The following is a 24,755-nucleotide window of genomic DNA, read 5'->3' on the forward strand; positions in this document are numbered from 1 at the left end:
GACATACAATTGAATTGTCAACCCGACAATTTTCACGCCAGGGCATTTGACAGTTTGTCAGAGATTTTTCCTTAACAAGTAAAAAATAACAAACAAGTCAATTGCTGCGATCTGATCTGACGGGAGCCGGAAGCGGCAGCAGCGTTCGCAATGAATAATCGAAAATTAGCCGCACTTTTTTCTGCATATTTTCAGCGTGTTAGTCTGTCTCGCTCGCACACGCGCTGTTGCTGTCTCTTTTTAATTTGATTAATTACTTAAATTTGACATAAACACGTTTTAGCACAAATGAAGCAGAACGAAGATAAAACCGAGCAACCTCCGTGCTCTGTCTCGCATCCTCTCATTCTCACCCTTTCTCTCTGTCTCTGTCTCTCTCTCTCTGTCTCTTGCTAGTATTGCTGGAACTGTGCCCCCTTCTTTTGCGGTGATTAATGAATTGATTGACAACACGAGACAGCCTACCTCAGTTGATTGTTGTGCCTTTTGTTGTTCTTGTCATTATCGGCTAAACACTTGCTAGAGGATATTGATGTAGGTGCCTCTGTCGGTTTCTGGCATTTAAAAAACTGCTTCCGGGCATACGAGTTAATTTATGCCATCCAATTTTGTGACTCCGATTGAGCCAATGCCTCGATAATGAGTTTTGACAAGCACAAATTGATTTGGGTTCTTTAGAGATGGACTCTTATATCCAAAGGATGCAAAATATCTGTTACAAATATACCAAATGCGACGATTTAAATGTAACTTAACTTTGATTCTGAATTCTACTTATTAGCAATATCATATTAGTATAAAAGACTTTAAGACCAGTTTATTCTTCAAAAAACAGGAATATTTCCAGAAAAAGAAAATGTTCTTGACGTTGTTGAATAATATTTATTTTGACAATCTCTCAGAAATCAACTATTTTTCATAAATGTTATTTTCTATATCCAATTCAAATTTCAATAATGTCGAAATCAGGCTAAAATTCTTCAGTATAGAGTCAGGGTCAGTCTTTTTTCGCATTCTATTCCATTTGGAACTATTTTTTTTTTTAAGGAAAAAATATTCGTTGTGGCATTCAATCAGAAATCGACATTTTTCTACAAATATTATTTTTTATGTTAAATTCGAATGTAAATAAATGAAGAATAATGGGAATCCGGGACTGTTTTTCAATGGAGATAAAAACAATAGATTTAAGAATATATTTTGTATTTTTGTTAAGTTCAAATTTATAGAAAGTCGAAATCAATACAATTCAGTTTACAGCCAGGAACTCATATATTATGCATCCTTTTCCTTTTGGGACAGCTTTTCAATGGTGGAAAACACATATATTTGGGATTAAGATTAATGAAACAGATTTCCTAATTCGTTCTAGTATATAGTAGATCATGAAAAGGTGCTTTAACTGCTATCCAAGAAAATATTATATACACAAATATTATCGCTGTTTTTCTGCATTTTAAAAGACTTTCTTTTCGACATTTAATACAAAAAAGGTTAATTTTAAATATATTATTATAAGGCTTTCTCTTTTGAGCAACGCCGTTGAAATTGTTTTAGGAATATATTTTTGAATGTGTTTATTATAAAAGTCAAAAATAAATATTTTGCATAAATTTAATGCGATGCTTTTTTGACATTTTTGCATTGACAATTATGGTCTATATATATATTTATTATTATAATTTAATATTTTTAATAATAATCTGTATCAAATTAAAGCAAAGGGCATTCAAGCGTGCCTTAGTCGATAAACGTGTTCAAGATACATGTGTTATTTATTTTTTACAAGTTAATTTAGCTTTAGTTATTTGGCTCGCATGCCAATGGCCCGTTATTTCGTAATGCCTGAACTAGTTATACGAAAATGAATACCTACGTTTTGTTTTAAAATACGACGAATTTTGGCTGCAGACGCGAGGAATTTGAGCAAATTATTTACGTTGATTTATGTTGCGTTTTATTTTTTTTTATCAATAATGAAATAAGCGTTTTTTTTATGCAAACTAACCCATTTTTAACTTTGGAAAACCCAAACATTTGTATTTACTCAACATTTAATGCTAAAATTCATTTGCGCAAGTACAAAAGGCTTTTGTAGGTGCCTCGTACATCCGAAACGGGTCTGTCGGCGTGGCTCTGTTTCTCTGTGTGCCAGTTTTGAAGCAGCTATCGAATGGAAATGCTAAAACCGCATTTCTATACACTTTTCGGGGGGTATTATGCTTGGGTCGCATAATGTGTAAGGCACTGAAGAACTCAGCTTCGGTTCCAAATTTAAGTTCTTGTAGCTTTTCGTCTAGACTAGGCAGCAGCAATTGTTTGTAAAGTAGTCTCTTATATTTGTATAATTTATGTAGGAATCGATTCTTTGAAGATATTAAGCTCATTAGTTGTCATCTTTTGCCCTAATCTGGATACATTGGTGTTTCTATACTCGATCAATTTGGTTAATTATGGATGCAATAATACAAACCTCTTAACTTCAGTATTTCGAATCCAATTCTGTCTATTGTCGTATGTTCCTGTTAACATACCATCTGTTGTTTAACAGACGTCTAACGTTTAACAGACGTTTTAACGGCCGCTTTAGGCTCTCATCGACATCTCTATACCTGACAGATTTGCCAGCCCTACATTTATATGATAGATAAATATAGAGAGTACTATATCTGCCATAGGAACTATAGCTTAGAAAGCGAAAATTGTTATTAACATTTATTACTGATTATGCTCATTAAAGATATAGCTACTGAAAAATACTTAATGCTTGTTTAAATACCTTTATGGTTTCGTATAAAATAAACCAAACTCAGCATTTACGAGCTTAATACTTTATCTAGAGCCCAACATTTTATCATATCCTCTTGGAGCTGCACAAAAATTCTTGACTAGCTTAAGAGTTACATTGTGTGTACGGCACATATGTGTTAGGGTATTTAATCTTCGGCAACTTGCAGATACATTTTCTATCCGGTTGTTTTGTTCACGTTGGCGTTATCAGTAACAAAATTTAAACAGCTGCCGCGAACGCACTGCAAACAGTTAAAAAACATTCAAATGCTATGCCATGTGCTGTTTTTTCTTGTTTTTTTTTTTATTTTTGTAATTTTATTTCTCAGTTGTATTTCGTAGTCCGTCAAGCATTCCAGACACGTAAACCCGAGCACACCTCCCTCGTAATTTTGCTTACTTGTTGCTGCGTTTTCGTATCTACTCGAATTGGTCTTCAGCCAACGGCTGCCCTCCCCGTAACTCCCCGCTGGGTGCAGGGCCAGAGCTGATATGCAAAACATGTGCCCCTATGCACACGCACACACAGCCACGCACACGCACACACAGCCACGCACACACATGCATTTTGAAAGACCTTTCCTTAACATTTTCATTTCCATTTCCATGGCTCTTTTCATGGCCTATGCCCACAGTTTGATAGCTGTACGAGTTCTACGTCTATGGTTCGTTTCTTCTTCTTCTTATTACTCTTCAAGTCTTCTTCTTGTTATTGTAACTTGTGCGCTATGCGGAAATAGCGTTGGTAACTGATAAGTTGGCTTCATTTGTGGACAGGGCTTTCGGATTAAAGTCTGTTGGAAATTGTTATGCGCCTGAGGTAATGGCCAATAAAATTGATCGTGAAGTTGTCGTTTGAGCGTGTCTTGTGCAATTTTAATGACTTTTAAAGTGCTTGGAACTTCGGGAGTTCTCAAATGTTAGCCATATCCTGTTCGATGAAAATGCGGCAGAAACAAACAGCTTTAAGATACTTGCCCATAAAAGCTTTTTTGATCAAGCATTATTTTTACTAATTTCTTATATGTGTTTTGCATGTGGCTTAGAATTTCTTAAGTTTAGGTAGGATCTGGTTTTATTAATCTTTAATCTTTAATTAATTATCACAAACTGTTTTGGGTTGTTTAGGTTTTGTTTTCATTTTCTTAAATCAAGTCTTAAGTTTATTAGAGCTTTAAGATTAAATTGATGATTATTAGTTTAGTAGTTATTTCTTATAAAGGGTTTACAAGGTTTCTCGATATTTTCCTCTTTACATATATGAAAAATTCATTTTCGATTCAGGCAAGCTTAAAATTATAAAGGCGACTGGCCATGTTTATAATTTATCTTCAGAATTTATGCTTACTTTGGGCGAATCTTAAGTTATTCGATGGGTCTGTTATTTCCATACATTTTTGATTAACTCTCAAAGATAAAAGCTCTTCTGATGAAAATTTCCCTATCTAATAAACTTTATAAGTTTATGTTTGGTAAGACCTCAAGCATGCCTCTCTATACTCCCTGCCTCACGTGCTTTCCTGAAGCGACCCACCCAAAGCTAAAAAGAAAGAAGAAGAAATATTTACGTGACATTTTTACCAATCGCCTTTAATCCGAAATAAAATAAACAATTACTTATATAAGTAATTCGACAGAGCGGAAAAGACATGTACCGTAAATAATGTGTAAATTATATTCAAAATTATTTTTTGTATACGCTTGATTAATTGGCTTTTAGGCTGAGTTACGAGACAGCTGCAGAAATGAAAAGACCTTGCCTTTAAAATTTGGCCAGCTAAGTCGTGGGGCAAGGCACCTGTACAACTTTTGACTACAGTAAATACTTTTTTTACAACTGATACAATAATAATGGCCCGCAGATAAGAACAGTGGGCACAGTGCTTCCATTGTGGCTTATCAACCACTTTAGTTATGCGGGGGGAAGGGGATCGGTGAATGTTATTTTGTTGTTTTGCTTTTATGGTTACATTTGTTGTACGAAATGTCTACGAATTAGTCATGCAACAAAGACAATTTATTATTGCTAAAATGTCCTGAAGGTGCCACAAAAGTTCGTCTAGTTTTGCAGCTAGAATTTGGGCTTAAGAACAGCTTAAAATTCCAAACGACTCTTCAGTTATATTTGTCACACGGCAATCGCTTGAGCAACCGCTCGTAATGAGGTCAGTTTAAAATACATAAACTCATTTTTTTTTTAAACAAACAATAAAAATATACAAAATAAGCGAAAAGCGCAAAATATTTTACTGTCGCGTACGCAAGAAAACGTACAACAATTTTTAGCGACACGCTGTGCCCCAAATAAGGAGTACAAACAACAACAATAACAATAAGCAGACATTAATAATGCTAAGTAAATAAGCGAAATTGTTCAACAAACGAAATGCTATCTCTGAGAGCGAGCGCACTTAACACGCGCTTCCAAATGTATCTCAAGTATTCTCATATAGTATCTAAAAAATGGTAAAAATAATATAAGAATGAATAAAAGTAAAAATAATAGGATTAATAAAAAACTAAACATTTACTCAAAAATTGTATACTAGTCTTGCCGTGGCAAGTTTTGTGCTACAAATTTTAGATAGAACTTTCATTTCATCCAAGAGCGGATATTTATTGAAAAGCGCATCAAATGAATTTTGACATATATCTCTGAACAAACATTTTGAAGCTCATCGGATGGTCATCAAAAAAGTTTTATTTAACCGTTTCTCACAATTCCACTCTAGCGGGTGGAATTTACTGAAATCCCGTCTTAGCGTGGAAAACATCCACATAAGGTGACTACTGTTTGGGGTGTGCGTTGATCCAAATCAATCAATCAATCAATCAGTCAGCTAAAGTTTCAAAAAGAGCAAAACTTGTGTTAAAGAAAAGTAAACAAACCTCGTTAAATGAAATTGAAAGATTATTAAGAAAACATAAATATATGTATTTAAATACACATTTGATAAGTTCTTGCTGTGCTATTTACTAAAAAAGTTTTGAGTTTATTTGCAATAATTTCATTTTACACTGACTTAACTCACAAATATGTGGATTGAAGTGTCCTTATACAATTTCTACTGGCAGCTCACGTACATGCCACACAGACACAGACGGCTTGCAAGCTGAAAGCTCGGCGCAGTGCCGAAATGCAGTGTGCTTAAAGCTCACCAATACTAGCACATTTACCAATACACACGCATATAGGCGAGTTGTATGTATGCATGATATCCAATGTTAAGCTATTAGTTCCAAGCGACTGCTCCGTAATCTACAACTACTTATTACGATAAGCTCCATACAGTGGAGAGATAATAGAGTCTATGGATCTGGATCTCTGGAGCTGTGGGTAATGTTAATTAACACGCCACTTCATCAAATGAAATTCACTAAATTTTCACAAAGCCATGTTAATTAAAAGCCCCGTTCGTGGCACATCTTTCCTGCTCTCTCTCTCTCTCTTTCCCTCCCCCTCTCTATCTGTCCACCTCTGTCTTGTCTTCTGCCTTTTTGCGCTTGAGATATTTTTTACACAAGTCTGGAAGTTGTTTGCTTTTTTGTCGTCGCTTCAAATGTTGTTTGTGGTTTTATTTTTATCAGCGACTGTAGAAAATATATATATATGTGTATACATATATAAAAAAAAACTGCATTGAGGCATCGAGTGGCAGGCAAAACGTAAACAAAACGCATTTTGATAGTCGCAGCCAGCCAATGTTTGCCCTGCTCACTCGCTGCCTCCCTCTCTCTCTCTCTCTCTCTCTCTCTCATTCTGTCTCTGCCTCTCCCACACTCGCTGCCTGGCTGACTGCCTGGCAGGCTCTTTGTGCGCGTTGTATTTATTTATTGCGTGTAAATTTCGGGAGTAAACAAATAACGAAAAAAAAAAAGAAGAGAAATACTTAATAATATCGCAGCTTGGTGCTGCGCTTATTTGTATTTCCGTGACTGGAGCGCATGACGAATTGACAAATTGTTTGATTGTCGCTTGAGTGAAATTGTTGGAATGTGCATTTCGGTTTTGGGTTTTGCCTTATCGTCCGCCGTTGTTGTTGTTGTTGTGCTCTGTTCTGGTTACATAATGCGCAGTCGTAGCCACGCACACAACTAAACAAATTTGCCGGCTGTTTTATGAGAGAAAAAATAAAACATCAAGAACCTGAGCATAAAAGACTCGCGACTCGCGAGCGCAAGTTTGACTCATTGCAAGCTCCAATATGAAACATCACTCTCTCTCTCGCTCTCTGAGAGAGCCACTCAGTTATGCAACGGCGAAGAGCGGCGCAAAGCGAGCATACGAAAATGATACATTGCCTACCTGCGCCTGTCCGCCCGCCCCCCCTTGAACAGCGGTTTATTGCGGGCAAAACTTCTACTTCAGCTTTGTCTGTGCGCAAGATTCTGCACATTTTACCGTTAACTTAATGGCTAAATCACCGTTTAGAAACGCAAGAAGTTTTTGTAGCTTTTGTTGTTGTTGTTGTTGTTGTGGTTGTTGTTTTTGCTTGTAGTTTTAGTGTTGAGCGATTTCAGCGAAAATTCTCATGTCGAAACGTAATTATAGTATTTCTTATATTTCGCAGACGTGCTTAGATTTTAATTCAATTAAAATTACACTCAATTGCGAGAGCCTGGGAGCGACTCTCAAAAGTTGTGCTGCCATTGGATTTTGTGTGGGGATCAAGCGAAACATGCTCCAACAGCGCCATTGGGGATTTATGCGCTGATTGTAATACCCAGCTACGTGTGTGGGTTAAATCAGCGGGTATATTAACAGGTAAAGCAGACTGCTGCACCAAAGCTTCGCTAAGCCTTGCACGTGTAATTTACATGCTTTTCATCTTTAGCAGCCGCTAGATATCTTTTCTTTCTGGTTGCTGATAAAATTCTTTTCCCGCATCTATTAATTGTTGAATATCACATAAAATGTAATTTACTTAACCCTACAACTTGTTTATTACTTGTCAAACGATAATCTTTATGCTATACTCGAGTTACAATTTGTGTTTCTCCCTGGCTGCCACGCCCACAAATGCACATTGAGGAACATGTGATGAGTTTATGTTTTGCTGACAAGATGAAAACAATGCGCTTTGTTTTAATCAATCAAGAGACAAGAAAAAATATATGAAATGCAATTTACACAGTGCAACAAAATATATATAATACATACGTATCCAGATATCAGATACATATATGTATATATAAACGTACCTATATGTATATGTATATCTAAAGGCGCCCACACAACGCAACAAAAAGCAACAATTATTAACAATGACAACAACAACAGCAAGAGCAAATGCATTATTATCAGTAAAAACACATGACAAAAGAATGCCAGAGAGCGAGACGGGCGAAAGAGGCAGACAGAAAGAGAGAGAGAGAGACAAAGACTGAGACTGAGACAGAGATTATGCTTCTGCTTTTGTGCCACGCGCACAGGAAATTATATAAAACATGTTTCTGCTGCTCGGGGCAGGGCAAGGCATTGCAAGTGGACAAGAGAAAGGGGGGGGGGGGGGGGGGGGGGGGTGCGCACAGCCAAAGGCAAAAACAATAAGAGAAAATAATAAAACAAAAACAAAACGCATTGCAGTTGCAGTTGTTGTGCGTGCGGGTGTGTGTGTGTGTGTGAGTGTGTGCAACAGCAAATGTTGCTGTTTGCTTAAACAGCAAATACAATAAAGCATTCTCTCTCTCCCTCTCTCGCTCTCTCTCTGTCCATGTGTATCTCTCAGTGCGAAAATATATATAAAGGCAACAAGAATGCAGCAGCAAAATAAAAAATATGAAAAAAAAATACAACAAATATTTTGTTGTTGTTGTTGTTGTTGGGTGGTGGCTGCGTTGAGTATACGACACGTTGGCAACAAGGGAAAAAATACTCGCACACACACAAACACGCACACGCACACACACAGACAGACGTAGCAACTGAATGCGTTGTCTCACATTCGGATTATGCAGCTGATGAGCTTATAAGAGGAAAGAACAAGCAAAGAAGATAAAGCAAAAGCCTCAACAGCAGCTTCTCAAGCTCAAAGCACACACGCACACACAAACACACACACACACATTGTAAGAGGGTTTAATATAGGGTTAACCTTTGGAGTTGTCAAATCGGAATAAGTAAATATTGCCGTGAAAAAATAATAATTATTTAAAATATATTCTCAATTTTATGCAAAAATATAATAAGAAATAAGGTTTGTTTTTATATACTTTTAGTCTAGAAAAGTTAAGATAATTTAACGAGGAATTAACAAAGAATTTGAGGATAACGTATATTAAAAGAAATACATTGTTAAAACAAAAATACTTAAATATACATATATATTTTAATACCCATCTTTAAATTATAAATCAAATTAGTTATGAAAACAATTTAATTTTTTTTTTAATTTTTACTAAAATATTATCCAAGTAATAAAACTTAGCCTAGCCTAGTTTTTGAGTTATCTTTTTACTGTGTCGTTTTTTTAGTCATATCTTATCCTTTATAAAATAAAATTAAAAATCTTTTCAAAAATATACAGATTTTGACCACTGTGCTCTTTTTTTTACCATACATTTAGACATAAGCCCCAAAACATTAACCCTTGCTTGCCGAAATGAAAAACTTGCACTTGGCCAGCGGCAACACATAAAGGCCCCCTACATAATGTCTGCCCCTGCGACCCCGTGACCTCTTCGCTTCCCCCTTTTTGCATAGAGAGATTCACACTTGGCGCCTTTTACTAATTTCGCCTGGGTTGCGCGCTGGTGTTGTAGGTTTTTCTTTTTGGGCAACTGGATAAAGCGAGCGGAGTCGGGGGCAAAGAAGATTTGCGGGGTAGGGCCGAAGGCGGCTCGACCCTAAGTGGTTCTTGTAACTTGAGTCTTCAAGTGGCCAGCTGGCATTTGCTTTTGCCAGTTTTTCTTCTTTTCCCCAGGCAAAATGCTCCCAGTGTGTGTGGTTGTGTGTGTGTGCGAGTGTGCGAGTGTCGAGTGCGGCAACTTGTGTCAAGCCCAACAACGTTTTGTTAAAAAAAAATAAAATAATGCCATAAAAGTATTAAAAAGAATTGTAGAAAAATGTTAATAAAATTTTATTGTATATTTTTCTTTCTTTGCAGTGTTTCATTTACGTTTCGTAGCGCGTTTTTATGTGTAGCCCCCACAGTTAGACATCAAATCAACGACAAGCACAACATTAACAACAACAACAGCAGCAGAAAACAACAACGGGCACATCTAACGCTGCAGCTAACAGATGAGCCCCAACAACAGATGTCAATTGCTGCAGCCGAAAATGCAGGGTAAGTGCACAAAACAAAACATACAAAAAAAAAAAAGGGGGGGAGAAATGAAAGCACAAAGAACTTGAGATAAAACAAGCCAAAGTGGCATTAAGATGAATGAATGACTAGTTGGAGTCTTATATGTCAGCTTCAGGAAGCTTCAGGGCTCACTCAGCATTTACTAAGATTTCTGCCTGGAGTAGCACATCAAATGCCAGTAACAGCACAGGAAAACAAAAACACATAAAAAGCATATAAATATATTTGTTAAAACGTTCGGAGAGTAGCATTAAGGAGAATGAGTCATTTTGAGTAGTGTATTTTAGAAGAATGAGTAGTTTTGAGTATTATATATTAAAGAGATTCAATTAAAAGAATAGGTTCTTTTGCGGAGAAAATTTTACAGTTTTTACCGCACTCAACGCTATATTTAAAATACTCAAAGTACTGCATCAAAATGAATGAGTAGTTTTGAGTATTGTATTTGACAAAAAAAGTAGCTACGTTATTGCATTTTTTCATGAAATTGAGTATTTCTTAGTAGAATAATTGGGGAGAACTTATATAGAGTAATCACAAGTTTCTCAAATATGTTCAATATTGGTCTATTTAAATTAAATTTTATATTTTGAGAGTTTAATGAGTTAATTAAGAAAATTCTTAACAAATCTTTCGCAAATTTATATGGATAATTTGAACATTAGTCAAAAAGCGCACATCCATCTAAATTTTTGGTTGTTTAACAATGCCTTAGCAAACGCGTCCAAATGCCTGAAGCAATGGAAAAATACAAGACATCACATGTTATAAGACACGCAGTCTCAGAATTAGGTAGCTGCTGTTGCTGTATCTGTAAGTTACCTGGTCTAGACTTGTGCCAAAAAAAAGTATCTAACTGTATTTGGAGACGAGCAAGAAAATATACAGAAGATGATATATGGGCTCATGTGCGAGTCATTAGAAGCTCATTGAATATTGCGACATCACGCCCCGAAATCGGCAATCATTAATTGCACGTTCTGGCAGACGACGACGTTGTCATGTGTATCTCACAGATACAAGTGTAGCGACAAACTAACAAAACACTCCAGATACAAATGTATCTTCAACTTAACTGGCGGCGGCGGGTCACGCAAAGTCTACGACACCTTGCCACCAAATTTAGCTATAAAATTCGAGAGAGAGAGATAGAGAGAGAGAGAGAGAGAAAGAAAAGAGAGAGCGCGTGAGAGAGCGAGACAGATTGAGATTCTCTGCATTGTCTGCGGCTCAATCTTGTTCTCAAATATTTTTGCGCATATTTCGGCCTTTGATTTATAGCTTTCAATTTGATTTTTTTTTTTGGTTTTTGTGGCATATTTTTTCGCCGACATCGTTTCGGCGTTTCTATTGCCGCTCATAATTTCTCAAGTTTGTTTTGGTATTTCGTTTCATTTGTTTGTTTTTTTTTTTTTTTTTTGTTTTTCTCAGCTTTTGATTGAAATTGATTTTATGACTTTTTTATATTAGTTAAACTGAATGCCGCGTGGAAATTTGTGGCGATTTTATTTTACTTGCACCAAATGCGCGTCTCTTTATATTTTTTTGTGACCATTTCGGGTTTACGGCCAGCGTGGGAGTTGTTCCTTAAGCTTTATAGAATGTGATCATGGGATAGAATATATATTTGGAGTAACTACTGTTATAAAAGTGCAGCCGAATTCATTGAAGGAGCTTAGTATATTGTTGAAATAGGTTATTTGTTGTAGGAAGCATTTTGTTAAATGATAAACTTGTTGTATTATTACGTTATGTTGGACACAACTTTATAAAAGTTGAAATAAACAATTCAATAAACAATATCTTAAATATAAATAAGAGAAATCAAAGAGTGAATTGCAGGAGAATTGTGTCTTGATTTTAAGTGTATAAGTTGGGATAACAACTTTGCATTTAAATAATTTACTACATTATTTATTTATTACTATGCTAAAACTTTGTCAGCTGCAGTTGCCCTTCGTTCCAGGTTATTTAATTGCCTGTAAATAGATTTATAAATAGTTAAGACTATTTTGGGTAACTCAGCAAGTCTTGAAGATACTCTGCTTAAGCAATTGTTATATATTTTAGGCGCATATAAGCAGGTTTCTTAGGCAATAATTTAGATAAAACGAAATATATAGTTATGTAAATATAAGACCTGAGTTCAACTCAATTTACACTGTGCACACATACACACATACACATAAATATGTGTGTATATAAAATCCATTCGAATTTTATGCCACTTTCCCAGTGGCAACAGGCAACAGCATTTAATGACTAAATCAACGCAACGTCTGTTGAACATTTTCACTGCATAATTTTCACTTTTCTTTGATGCGGCAACAGAAAACGAAAGTGAAATAAACCAAAGACGCAAAATTGCGGCTCCACGAAAGCGAAATAAATATATGCAAAAAAGAGAGGGGTAGAGTATCAGAGTGGGACAGACATTTCAGATAGAGTTACGAGTGCAAACGGTTTTTGGGTTTAGGCCTACAAACACAGAGCCCAAGCACAGTGAAGCCTCTCTCGGCCACGCTGATGAGTTTGGCCTACTTTCACTTTCGTTTGGTTTCGTTTTCGTTACCATTTTTTTTGTTTCTTCATTTTTCTAACGCGCTAGGCTGTTTTTTTGGGCCTGGCTCCGGCCCCAGCCTAGCCGGTTTTTCCAACCACACAGACCCACTGACAATGAAATAAAGTTGTTTCATATTTCATGGCAAGTTGAAAAACTCAAAACCGAAACTGAAACTATTTCAGTGGCAAAGGCAGAGGCAGAGGCAGCAATAGATATGCAACAAACAGCGTCTAAAAAAGTTGGCATAGAAAAATGCCTGTAAATTACTCATCAACCGTAGACAAACCAAAGGCTTTGTGCGGGCCTAGAAAACAAGCAGAAAAATAAAAACCTAGTTTTGTTTCTTTTTTGTTTATCAATGGCCAACAACAAGTCGTGGCTTTGTGTTCGCGCCCACGTAATAACAGGCAACAGGCAGTGCAGTATATACACACATATATTTATTTTTTTTTTCAATTTTATTTAGTACCTCATATAAATCTATTAATTTTTGAATGTTTTGCTCGCCTTGCGCTCCCACTTTCACTTTTGTCAATCGCAATTAGTGTGGCTAACAGCAAAAACAACAAAAAACAACGACAATATGAATAAAGTTTCTCATTTTAATTGCGCTCGTCTTGAAATGAGCCTACAACAAAAGCAAAAACCAATTTAATTGCTGTTGCTGCGTTTTGTTGTCAAATCAAGCCACAAGCGACAACAACAACTGCGCAAACAGTGTTAAAACTTTTAATTGTTTGTGCATTGCCTTTAAACTAAAAGTTCGACTAGTTACTCGGCTTTTGGGCTTTCAGATACTTTTGTATCTGAACGTGTCGCAACAGATTTGCGGCTTACATGCGTCTGCCTAATTGCTGCTTGGATAATCCTGCCCAAAGTTTGATAAATGTTGCCTTGATAAAGTAAAATGTATATTTTTATAAGGTTTGCAGTCGTTTTTTATAGACAAATCTAAAAATTACAATCAACTTTAATTAAATAATAATAAGAGCAATAAAATAGGAATGAACGTGAGAGATCTGCAGAATAAAGGCACATCATTAGTTAAATTATTTATTTCTAATTTTTCAAATTTTAAACGTAATAATAATCTATTTGCATTGGAGCAATAAAATACAAATATTTGTTACATACACTAATGCCTAGGAATAAAAGTGGAAGCTATGCATAAAAATGTCATATAGTTTATTAAATAAATGTTATATTAATAAAAACTAAGTAAGCTGCAAAATGAATCAATATAAAATAAAATAATGAAAAGCATAAAGCTATAATAAATTACGGCTGAATCAAAATGTATAAAAACTTACGATTATTCTCGCAGCAAATCAAATTAAATGAGAAATAATCCAAAATAAAATACTATTAATAAGTACATATAGATAAATGTTACTTCTAAAAGACTTGACTTGATTTTGTAATAACATCACGAAATGTGCACTAAATCGACCCTATTTCGATCGATCGAAAAGAAGGTTCAAATTTCACTATTCTCTCATATTTACAAGGGTATAAAATCTACATCATGCTGAAGATATCCCTTCGTTCTCTTTTTGAATAGTTTTATTAATGTCTAAAATTTATGTGCAGTCTGTTAAAGTAGCATACAAATTGCAATTCCCAAGCAGCTTTCACAAATTGGACACTGCTTATGTTTAAGACATTTTACAAAAAAAAAAGGCTTTCATGTTTGTATTTTCATCTAGGCTCAGACCTTGTTCTTTTTGCCTACAGCCTAATTCGGTTAAAACTGTTTCCCATAGTGAAAAGCATTTGATTGTCCACACTCACGCTTCACTTCAATTTGTTCAACGCTTTGGGCCAGCTTAATTTTTAAATCAGTTTCAAATTTTATCTTCAAGCATTTTAGATACTTGTGCACGACTAAGCAAAAAACAAAAGTTGAAAAAAAAAATCATCTATAATTTTGCGAGCCAAGTGCCAGAAAACACACATTTTCCATTTGGCAACAACTACGCTGAAAATTTCATATAATTTCTAAAGCAACAACAACAACAAGAACCGGGGAAACAACAAACAACGCCCACACAAGCTTAACAACGCCCAACAACAAAACGAAATCAGTTTTCTAGAAAGAGAAAAAACAAAAAACAAGAAACAGAAAAATAAAAATTATAAGCCGCTTACATAAGAATCAATGAATGCGGCAATGCCTATGAATATGGCATGTTATTTATTTGATTTATTTTTTATTTTTTTATTGTTTTATATTTGTTGCTCAAGTTGGGTTTAAAGTGCGCCCTAATTGGCGCGTTGGGGCGTGGCAAAGTAGATTTCGCCCACAAGTAATTTTGTTTCTTACATTTTCGCTGTAATAAATGTAGCTGTATCTATCTATCTATGTATCTGTATCTGTATCTGTAGCTTGATTTTAGACGTCTTCTGCTGCTCTTTTTTGGACTGCGAAAAAACTTTGATGAGAATTCCAATGTCCCGTCGCGCTGACGCCCCAAAACACACACACACACACACACACACACACAATCGCGCGCGAGCTGAGCATGGAAAACTTTTTTTTATGAGCATGCTTTGTTATAAGCCATGACCCCGCCCCCTAGCCACAGCTAATGCAGAAGCGCTGTACTTTGTGGAAAAAAAAAGAAGAGAAAATAATAAAATTATTGCATTTTATTTTTATCATTATCAGACGCATTTCTCTAGAAGACTTTGGCTGACTCTTAAGTCGTTGTCGTTTATATGCAGACAGCGCAATTGCAGTTTTGCGTTTCGTTCGGTTTTTCTTCATTCAGAAAAATCATTTTCATTTCTGTTATTACATACTTCATGCATTCGTTCATTCTTTCTCTAGACTCGCTGTATGCATTGCGAATTGCTTTCAATATTTGATAGTTTCTTTGCTTCGACTTTAAGCGGAGTCTTAAGCATGGATAAAGTAACAAACTCTCAGCTTAGAAGGGTTTGAATAGCTTTTATTTCATGTGTTATACTTTGTACACTTTACAGCCTTTTGTTTTGGCTTGCAACCAGCTTTTGTCTGCGTGTGATTGATCAAAGAAGAGCAACGTATAATCATATCAGTCAGCTTTTTATTTTATTTTAAAGTCAACAAGTTCTTGAAGTTTGAAATTGTTTTAATTATTATATATTATATCCCAATTTCAATTGTTAAGCGTCTAATTAAAGAAGGTGATAACACTTCTCTCCTAACTTTTCTTAACAAAAAATAGACCACAAATTCTGGGAATAAGTAGTAAAACTTTTGCATCTATCTTTGCTGTAGCAGCCAGCTTTTTGTGCGGCTGCACGTCGGCCTAGACGCCCACACAGAATGCAAAGTACGTGCCACAGACTTAATCGCGCCTACAACTTTGGCCCAACACATGCCTCGAGGTGTCAATCACCCACAACAACAACAACAGCAATAAATACACGAACCTGCGCATGTTGTTTATCACAAACAACATTTGATACATGATCCATCTCAGTCATTATGCTTATTATATATATATGTACATATTATTTTTGTCTTGGCAAAAGTCGAAATTGGATTGGCATCTTGAGCATATTGGAAACTCTGTTGAGTATTCTCCATGTCAAAATATTAATTACATTTTACTTACCTCAGCATATTTATTTCTCTTATACCCTCTGTCTTATATAAAGGGTATATTACAGTAGAAAAACGTATAATCGAAAGGATTAATTCGATAAAATCAAAAGAAAATTCTTTATAGAAAATAGAGATAGGCTGTTTACCAAACAAAGCTCAAGTTAAGCTAAATTATTTTGTATAGCTTCTCCCTTTGTAGATTAAATTGCAACTATCTTTCTGAATGGCTTTTAAATATTATCTATGTACACATTATATATTATTACAACGAGGTATTTCTTTGTCTAGTATTTTGGTTTTTCTGTTATTGACCAATCACCCAATTTTGTAATGTGAACCCGGCCAGCCGATGTACCCGCAGACACAGACCAGACGCGACCCCAAGAGAAGAGGCCTTCTAATTACCCACAGGCAAATCTGGCAACCTGACCACAGCGAGGCACACTTTCGGGCTACTTAGATGACGGATGGATGGGCGTTTAAAGAATCTGTTATAAGGGCCCAACATTTGCTGGGCTTCTCACATTTATTAGGGCAGTGCGAATAAGTCATTAACTATTAGCAATTGGCCTATTTATACGCGAGGCATTTTTAGCATTCATATTGCATATTCATGCACGTATTTGCTGTTCGTTACACACAGTTTATCTTTTATGCAATTTGCATTATTAATTATAATTGCTGTTGTGCAATTATCAAATATTTATATGGACCGTCGACCGGTCAACACTCTCTCGGTTGACAGAGTTGTTTCAGAGTTCTTGAGTGGGACAAAATTGTTAGAATGGACTGAACACCTGGTTCATATTTAAACAGGCGGAACTATTATTTAGACTGCAGTGGGCTGTCATTTTACCTTCCATTGTGCTAAAATTAACTTCTCCCTGCAAGGTTGCTTTTTATCCATTTTAAATATTTTAAGTTTTTAATGAACAAGCATGTTAAATCTACAATGAACATAACAAATATTTATAACGTGAAGTTTATCAGGTATACAAATATCTAGTTTATCAGCATGTTAAAGTACACTGTAGATTTACAACGTACTTGTGAAATTAAACCCAAAGCTGTTAAATGTTGGGTATAGTATATTAGTACATAGTCAAAATAAATCAAAATGATAGAAGTCTAGTTTATCAGTGGGTTAAAGTGCATGTTAAGTTTACAATGAACATAGTAAAACATGCTGCTAGTGCTAGGAAATATTAAACATTATTAAAGCATACAATTTATAGATATTTTCCCATATTTGTTAGTATTTCTGCATGCCTGTTCTCAAAATTGGCACTGAGTTTTGATAGTGAGAACAAAGTAACTCAATTAAATAGGCCTTTCACAACCCTTTCAATGAAACCTACGGTCTTTAAGCTGCCTCTGCTTCTACGCTGAGAATCTTTGGGGAACTACTTGCCAGCGCTTGCCCTTCTCCAGTTAGTTTTTATTAATAAAGGTTCTGTTTCCATTCTCCGCAACGCTGCCCAACTTCAAGGTCTTTTGCAGCTCTTTTGCCTTTCGATGCTCGCACTCTTCCATTCATACATTACAGACTCAAAAGTTGCTTAATTACCCATCAACTGCTCTGGGGCTTCATCTTTCATTGCTTGGCTGTGAGGCTTCGTGTACTCAACGCTGCCTGTTTCCTACCTCAATAACAAGACTTCACCTTCAACGCAAATTTTTGCAAATCAAGTTTAAAACCAAAATACCAAAAAAAGAAAATAAGATGGAAAAATAAAAAACGAGATACGAAAATCTTAACTATTTTTTTTTTGTTTTTTTTTTTCGTTTTTGTTTTCTGTTTTTGGTGGATTTTGGTTTTAATTTTCGTAGCTGCTATTTTGCTTTGCTATTTCTTTACGCCGCATAGTTTTTGCAACGTTTGATGTCTATAAATGTTGGTTAAGGTTGGTTTAACTTTGAAATCAAGTTTAGCCAAACACACACAAACAGCACGCAGTTTTGGCATAGTCGCAGCTATTAAGTTAGACGTACATTTATAGTGAATAGTCGGTCGGGTTGCTTGGCTAGTCGCTTTTTCAGGGTGGGCTGGCTGCATTAGCCACTTGTAATTTAATGCCTTTGTCTTTATGCCTTTGTATCTGCGAGTACGCTGGTAAATCGCTTTCAGTTTTCCTCTTGTGTTTTATGACCAAGTTGCCTTCGTTTTTTATTTTTTCGCTGGCTTTTTCACATTTTCAGTATCATTGCTGGGCATTAGACACGGTCTGATTATTTAATAAATTCATAGATATGTGACGGCATTAAAATAATGGCAAATTATGTTTAACTGCAATAAGCTATGCCTGCATTCTTTTTTTTTTTTTTTAGTTTTTATCACAACTGCGTGAGCTCAACGGTAGCCAAGTTACAATGGTCTGTTTACTGTTAGGGCTCGTATAATCTCGACTCCCATATGTGACGCTGTGCTAAAAACAATTTAAAATTGTCTAAAATTAGTTGTTATTCATTTTCGATGGGTTATTATTCATTGTCTGTGAGTTATGTTGGGTTAGTTGGGGAGTGTTATCTGAGGATCTGTATATGGTTTTTGTGATGGGCTGGAATATTTGTAATATGCATATGTTGGCTTAATATGCTTAACCTATTTATTTTTATTGCTTTTTTTTTAATCTGAAAGACCGCACAAATACAAAGTATAGGTATTCTCTCCATTTACCAGATAAATTCTTTAGAACAAGCCAAAGATTTTTTGTTATATTTTGTAAGCTGAAAAAGAAAGCAAACAGATATAATTTTCTAATTCTTGGCATTTTTACTCTTACTAACCAATTTCTTTCAATTAAACCTAAACCATTTTCAACTTGCTTGAAAGCCAAAAAGTATTCAACGCTTAAAGCCAATTCAAGTTACGTCTCGGGCTGCCAGCGACTGCCACTAAAAATGTGGATAGAATGTCTGTAATATCATTCGTAGAATTTCAGTGCACTGCAAACATAATCAATGGCCTGCGGGTTGGCGGGCATTGTGCAAACTTTGTCTTAATGCCATATTACTCATTTATTGCCTTGCAGTTTGAAACAATGAAACCGAGTAGGAACGGTGACGGGGACAGGGACAGAGACAGAGGATTCAGCATGCGTATATAATTTTACTGCTTCATTTCGGTGTATGTAATAACACCAAAGGCAAATATGCCTTTTTGCCAGCCAACCGACCAGCCAACAATAAAAAATATAAAAAAATATCATATAAAGAAGAAAAATAATAATAATTTTCGCCTTGGGGTAGGTCATGCTCGTTCTGCTGCCTGCTGTTTGTATGCTGCACATTCTTTACAGAACTCGAGTTCTCTTGCTTTTGTCTTGGTCTACATGCGTAATAAAAGCTAAGAAATATCTGGCACAATGATACATGCCAGTCGCAAGCAAGTATATACAGCATCTATATGTATATATCTGTATATATGTATATAGTTTTGTATATGTAGAGAGCGTGTCTGGTCCATCAACTCATCTGTCGCTTCGTTTCATGTCTCATCAGCCGCCATCTCCAGACTTTTCGGTATGCATCAGCTTCAGTTTGAGTTCTAAAGATCTGGATAGGATGTTTTCGCAACGGCCAGTGCACATTTCATATTCGTTTATAATATATATACAAAAAAAAAAAAAAAAAAAAAAAAAGCGTCTGGCAATGATAATACAAGAAGCTTGATTTTTCTGATATGCATATTTAACTTTCACCTATTTAATTGGCTTTTGCATTCGATATTATTGTGAATTTGTTGCCTCAATTATGCAAAGCGTTTTACTCACAATTAGTAAACAGGCCATTAATTAAATTAACAACTGCAACAATGACTTTTTATTGCTGCATAAATTATTATTAAATTTGCCGTCGTTTTAAATACTGACAGCCAACTGCTTCTAAGACCCTTGTCTCCGGCAAATGTCAGCTATATGCATATATCAAACTTCATTTTTGTGGCTGTTGAAAATGTTTCAAACTGTCGTCATAAAATAGCAAAACAATGCTAAACAAATGGCAATCCTCGTGCTGCATATTTTAGTGTTATTTTTATTTTTATCACAGCAGAGATTTTCTAATACATGCATATGCCTCAAATGGTTGCACAACAACAACTTGCAGCTTTTACAGAAATTCCATATATTGCAAATCGGTAAATTTATCTCAAATTGCCCAGTTACGGACAAGTCTAACAATTATTTATACGTGAATGTCCCCTTCTTGACTGCGATTTTCACGTTTGCCAATTGCGAATTGAGTTTATATTGTTTTTAAAAAAGTGGCAAGAAAAAATCAGAACATTTTAACCAAATATTTCATTTACGTATAAATAAGACATTTTTTCTAGGTGTAATGTTTAAAAGAAATCATATAAAAAAATCAGTATATTTCCTCTAAATTTCCCATATACAAACGAGTCAGCCTTTTTTTCGTAAAGAAGTTCTTAGGTTCCGATTTTACATTTGGGGCAAGGTTTTGTGAATTGAGTTTATGTTTGAAATAAGTGAAAAGAAAACATCTGTGAATTTCCCCCCAAATAAGACCTTTTTTCTAGGTTTATTTCCCGTATTCATGGTAATGTTCATACTTGGAAAGGTTTTGTGAATTCAATTTAAATTTTTTTTAAATAAACTATAAAAACAATTCACAAAATAAGCCAGAAATTTCCCTTTTTTGTTCTTCGAAGTTATTGAAAGGAATAACTTACTTAAATAAATTACTATTTCTTGAAATATTTCCAAATATTTTATTTTTAAATTTTCTCAATTATTTGTCATTCCGAATTACAAATATTATAAGTTTTTACGCGTTTTAGCTCACTAGAATTTACTGCTTTCAAAAATGTCCCTTGTAAAGATCTATTGCAACTCCGTAATTAACTCGACCTTTCTGAACAAAACCGCGAGTCGTCGATCGATCGATGGTCAATGGCATCGAAACTAAACTAACCGATCGAAACTCACATGATTCACAATATATCTTGAGGTCTTTCAAGTCGTTTGGTAATTAAAAGTACAGCACAAAAACTTTATAAATTGACTGGGCGCATTTTTAATTAAAAATTAAAAAAAAAAAACTTAGCTTGAAACCTTAACGTAAATAAATAACAATTGATAATTGTGGAAGTTTTTATTATAGTTATAATATTTTTCTGTGCAACTTTTTGTTTTATTGTCTATTTTTTGTTGCCATTTATGTTAATTGCTGCAATTTCCGCACCGAAGTCTTAAAAAAAATAAAATGTTAACCGTGTCTTTTGTTAACAAGTTCGTTTTTGCTTTTGCTTTTGATATGGCGTCTATTTAGGAGCTGTGCCTCATTAAAACTGCATTAAACCAGGCGGGTTATTTATTGGCCTTTAACATGTCATCAACCAAGTGGCAGGCTTGTGGCCTATGCAGTTCTCAGTGATTTCTGGTCGGGATACCCTGTAATTAATATGACATTTCCTTGCAATGGGGCTTAATGAAAAGAACTGGGCAGGAACAAATTATTTAGACAGCGGTTAGAGTCAGGAAAACGGGTATAATCATATTTTGTATACGTCTTCAGTGTTGTAAAAGTCTATTAAAAAATATTATTTAGAAATTAGAGAGTCGCACATATATCTTTCATCAATTGTAACAGATAGACAAATATAGTCCAATATGATATAATAGCTTAAGATGTATTCAATATTAAAAAAGTCGAATTTCTCAAATAAAAAGCAATTAACATTTTCACAAAATCAGCGGAAGGAGCATTAAAAGACAAAAATCATTGATTGATGTAAATTAACCAAAATCTTTACATATTTCATATTTGATCTATTTTAATCTCTGTAACTCATATACGTCTACTTAATACCCTCTCTACAAAATATATTTTGAAATGCTTTTGTATTTCATTAAAAAAAATGTAAGATACAATTAAAATTTGCTGCTGCGTATCTTCTAGTCAAGCAGCCGCCACTTGTTTTACTTTCTGGGGCGTGGCAAGCATTGCCAAATTGCTGTCGTTTCCTCTTCTTCTGCTTCTACTTCATATTATTATTATTATTATTATTAAACAGCATGTGGTCTCCGTTACAGTCGCATTCTGCTGCAGTCCAGCTGCCCAAGTTCTATACATTTGTGTGTTTCTGCGTAATGCCGCACACACAACACCACCCAGCCCCACTCCCTCTTTCCACACACTCTGCTACCATTTTCATTTTCAATTTTCCTCGCTGCATACGAAGCTGTTGCACTGTTGCAGCTGTTTTGTGTCTTTCAGTTTGTGCGAAAATTTAATGAAAATGCTTCGCTGTTCCGCTGACTCGTTGTCCGTCCGTCCGTCCCTCTATCTGTTTGCCTTCAGCGTTTTTCTTTGGGGCGTGGGCGTTGCTTGTTTTTATTGCAATTAAACATGCAATTTGGGGCCAGCCATAAAGCATAGGTGCAGTCCTGCTTATGTGTGTAATTGGTAGATGGTATATATGGCTGTAGATACATATAGACATATGTATCTGTAAGATACTCACTTGCGAAATTACATAGTTAACAAGTGTGAGTCAGTAATTTTACTTTCTTTGTTTGCATGGTCTTGTATTTCTTGCTTCAACAGAGTTTGAGAATATGTGTAGCAAGTTAAAGAAAACATGGCATATTCTTTAGCAAAAGTTGGTAATTTATTAAGGAAAGTAAAACATTGCAAACTTCCAGATATTTAAAGGAAATATTCTTCAGCTTAAACAATATAATATATTGTTTTGATTCTTGCTTTATTAAGATAGGTATAAAATGAACGACACTCGTTATCAAGAATATATATGCGGTCGGAGATGTGTTCTTCTCTCTGTTAGATACATTTCTATTGGGCTCTGGGTTCTATCATATATTTCGTATATAGCTCCAATTATTTTATTTTCAATCAGCATAAGCTAGAGTTTTTCTTTTGCTCCTTTTTTGTTTGATTTTTTGGCAACACACGCTAGCTTGACAGCAATTTTTGATGAAATGGCTTTTCATATGATTTATGATTCTATTGGAAAGATTACGACAGACGCCGAACAAAATGAGCAGCGACGCCGACTGCTGCTGCTGCTGCTGCTGCTGCTGATGATGACGACAACAGCTGCAATTTAGAAATTAAATTTGCCATGCAACATTAAGAGCAGCAAAACAAATGAAAACAGGGCTGTGATTCACAAGAGTGCTGTAGGCACGCCCCTTTGGCCTGCCCCACAGCCCCTTTGGATGATGACTTCTCGGGAACTCGGCAACGAGTTGTCCATGGCGAGCGACTCCTGTGTGCGCGAGTCTCCATGACGCGACACATGTTGTCGCTTTAGCTTTGCTTGTTTGTTTTGCGCTAATATCCGGCAGATACTTTTGCCCTCTCGCTAATAATTCATTATCTGGCGCAATGTATCTGTATCTGTATCTGTAGCTGGTAGGTGTTGCCAGCCAGCCAGTCCAGACCAAAGCGCCTGCATTTTGTATATGTGTCTGTTGCTCATCTGGTTTTTTTTTCTTCCTTTTTTATTATTATTATTATATTTTCTGTATTTTGTTAATTAAGTGCAATAAACTGTAAAGGGAACCGTTTTTTGCATGACGTCATAGCCATAACATTTTTCTAGATAATTTTTGTTTTATTTCCAAGTTCTCGTATTACGCCATGATGCGCAAAAACTTTTAATGTCCGCTGGAGCGGAATCTCCCAAAGCATTTCCCATTTTTAAAACAATATGCGTCAAATTGTAACTCATCAGCATAGAAATTGTCTTGGTATTGTCTGTGATGAACATTTCGGATGGCTAAATGAATATTAATTTGTCTTTTATTAATTGGAAAATTGCTGGGTAAACAAAAGAGTTTGCTTTCAATAATCTGCCACGCTTATTTTAAAAATTCTAAATTTTGTTTCAACTTTCACAAAAGAACCAAAGGCTTTTTACAAAAATATCCTGATTAATATTTCATAACTCAATGCGCTTTTTCCATACGAATTCTCAGTAAACTATGCGTAAACCGTGTGCTTATCAAATGATTCAGTTTTAATGTGCTATACTACGACGCATTAACATTCCCACCTCAGTTGTCTTGGGTCTGACTTTGTTTCTGTTGTTTTTGGTTTTTCCTTGTTTTCAACCCGTCCAGCTCTGCCACCCATAGATATATATATATCTATGTGCTGCCAGGTATTAATTACGTTTGGCGATTCCGCGAAACTTCGCTGCGAAGTTTGCATGCCAGACATTTTCTATTGGTTGTGGCCGCAACATGGCAATTTGTAGACAAACTCCAATAATTATAAGTTATTAAAATTACTCGACTTTAACTTGGCTTCAAGGATGCGCAATATGGAAAATTTTCCACAGACTTAGTAAGTCGTGTCGTGGTAGGGGGGAGGGGGGCGGTCGCTTGAAAATCAACTAGCAAATCAAATGGAAAGCGGCGTGTAAATCTGTCGCATTAGCAAAACATCATGTTTCACTGGAAATGGCACGCACTGTAAAATATGCTAACTAGCAGGAGGTTGTCTCCTCCAG

At 35.4% G+C, this 24,755-nt stretch overlaps 1 protein-coding gene across 1 annotated transcript in view; it reads left to right on the plus strand.

Annotated features, from left to right (window-relative positions):
- LOC115763085 (nuclear receptor coactivator 3) overlaps positions 1–24,755 on the plus strand; it is a 137,190-nt gene that overhangs the window by 40,513 nt on the left and 71,922 nt on the right. The window contains exon 2 of the mRNA XM_030705516.1: positions 9,897–10,079. Coding sequence (XP_030561376.1) covers positions 10,051–10,079 — 29 coding nt within the window. The 5' untranslated portion in view covers positions 9,897–10,050. The remainder of the gene's footprint in view (positions 1–9,896; positions 10,080–24,755) is intronic.

This window comes from Drosophila novamexicana, unplaced genomic scaffold (genome assembly GCF_003285875.2).
Source record: "Drosophila novamexicana strain 15010-1031.04,08,12 unplaced genomic scaffold, DnovRS2.1 tig00000689-arrow-pilon, whole genome shotgun sequence".
NCBI classification, from domain to species: Eukaryota; Metazoa; Arthropoda; class Insecta; order Diptera; family Drosophilidae; genus Drosophila; species Drosophila novamexicana.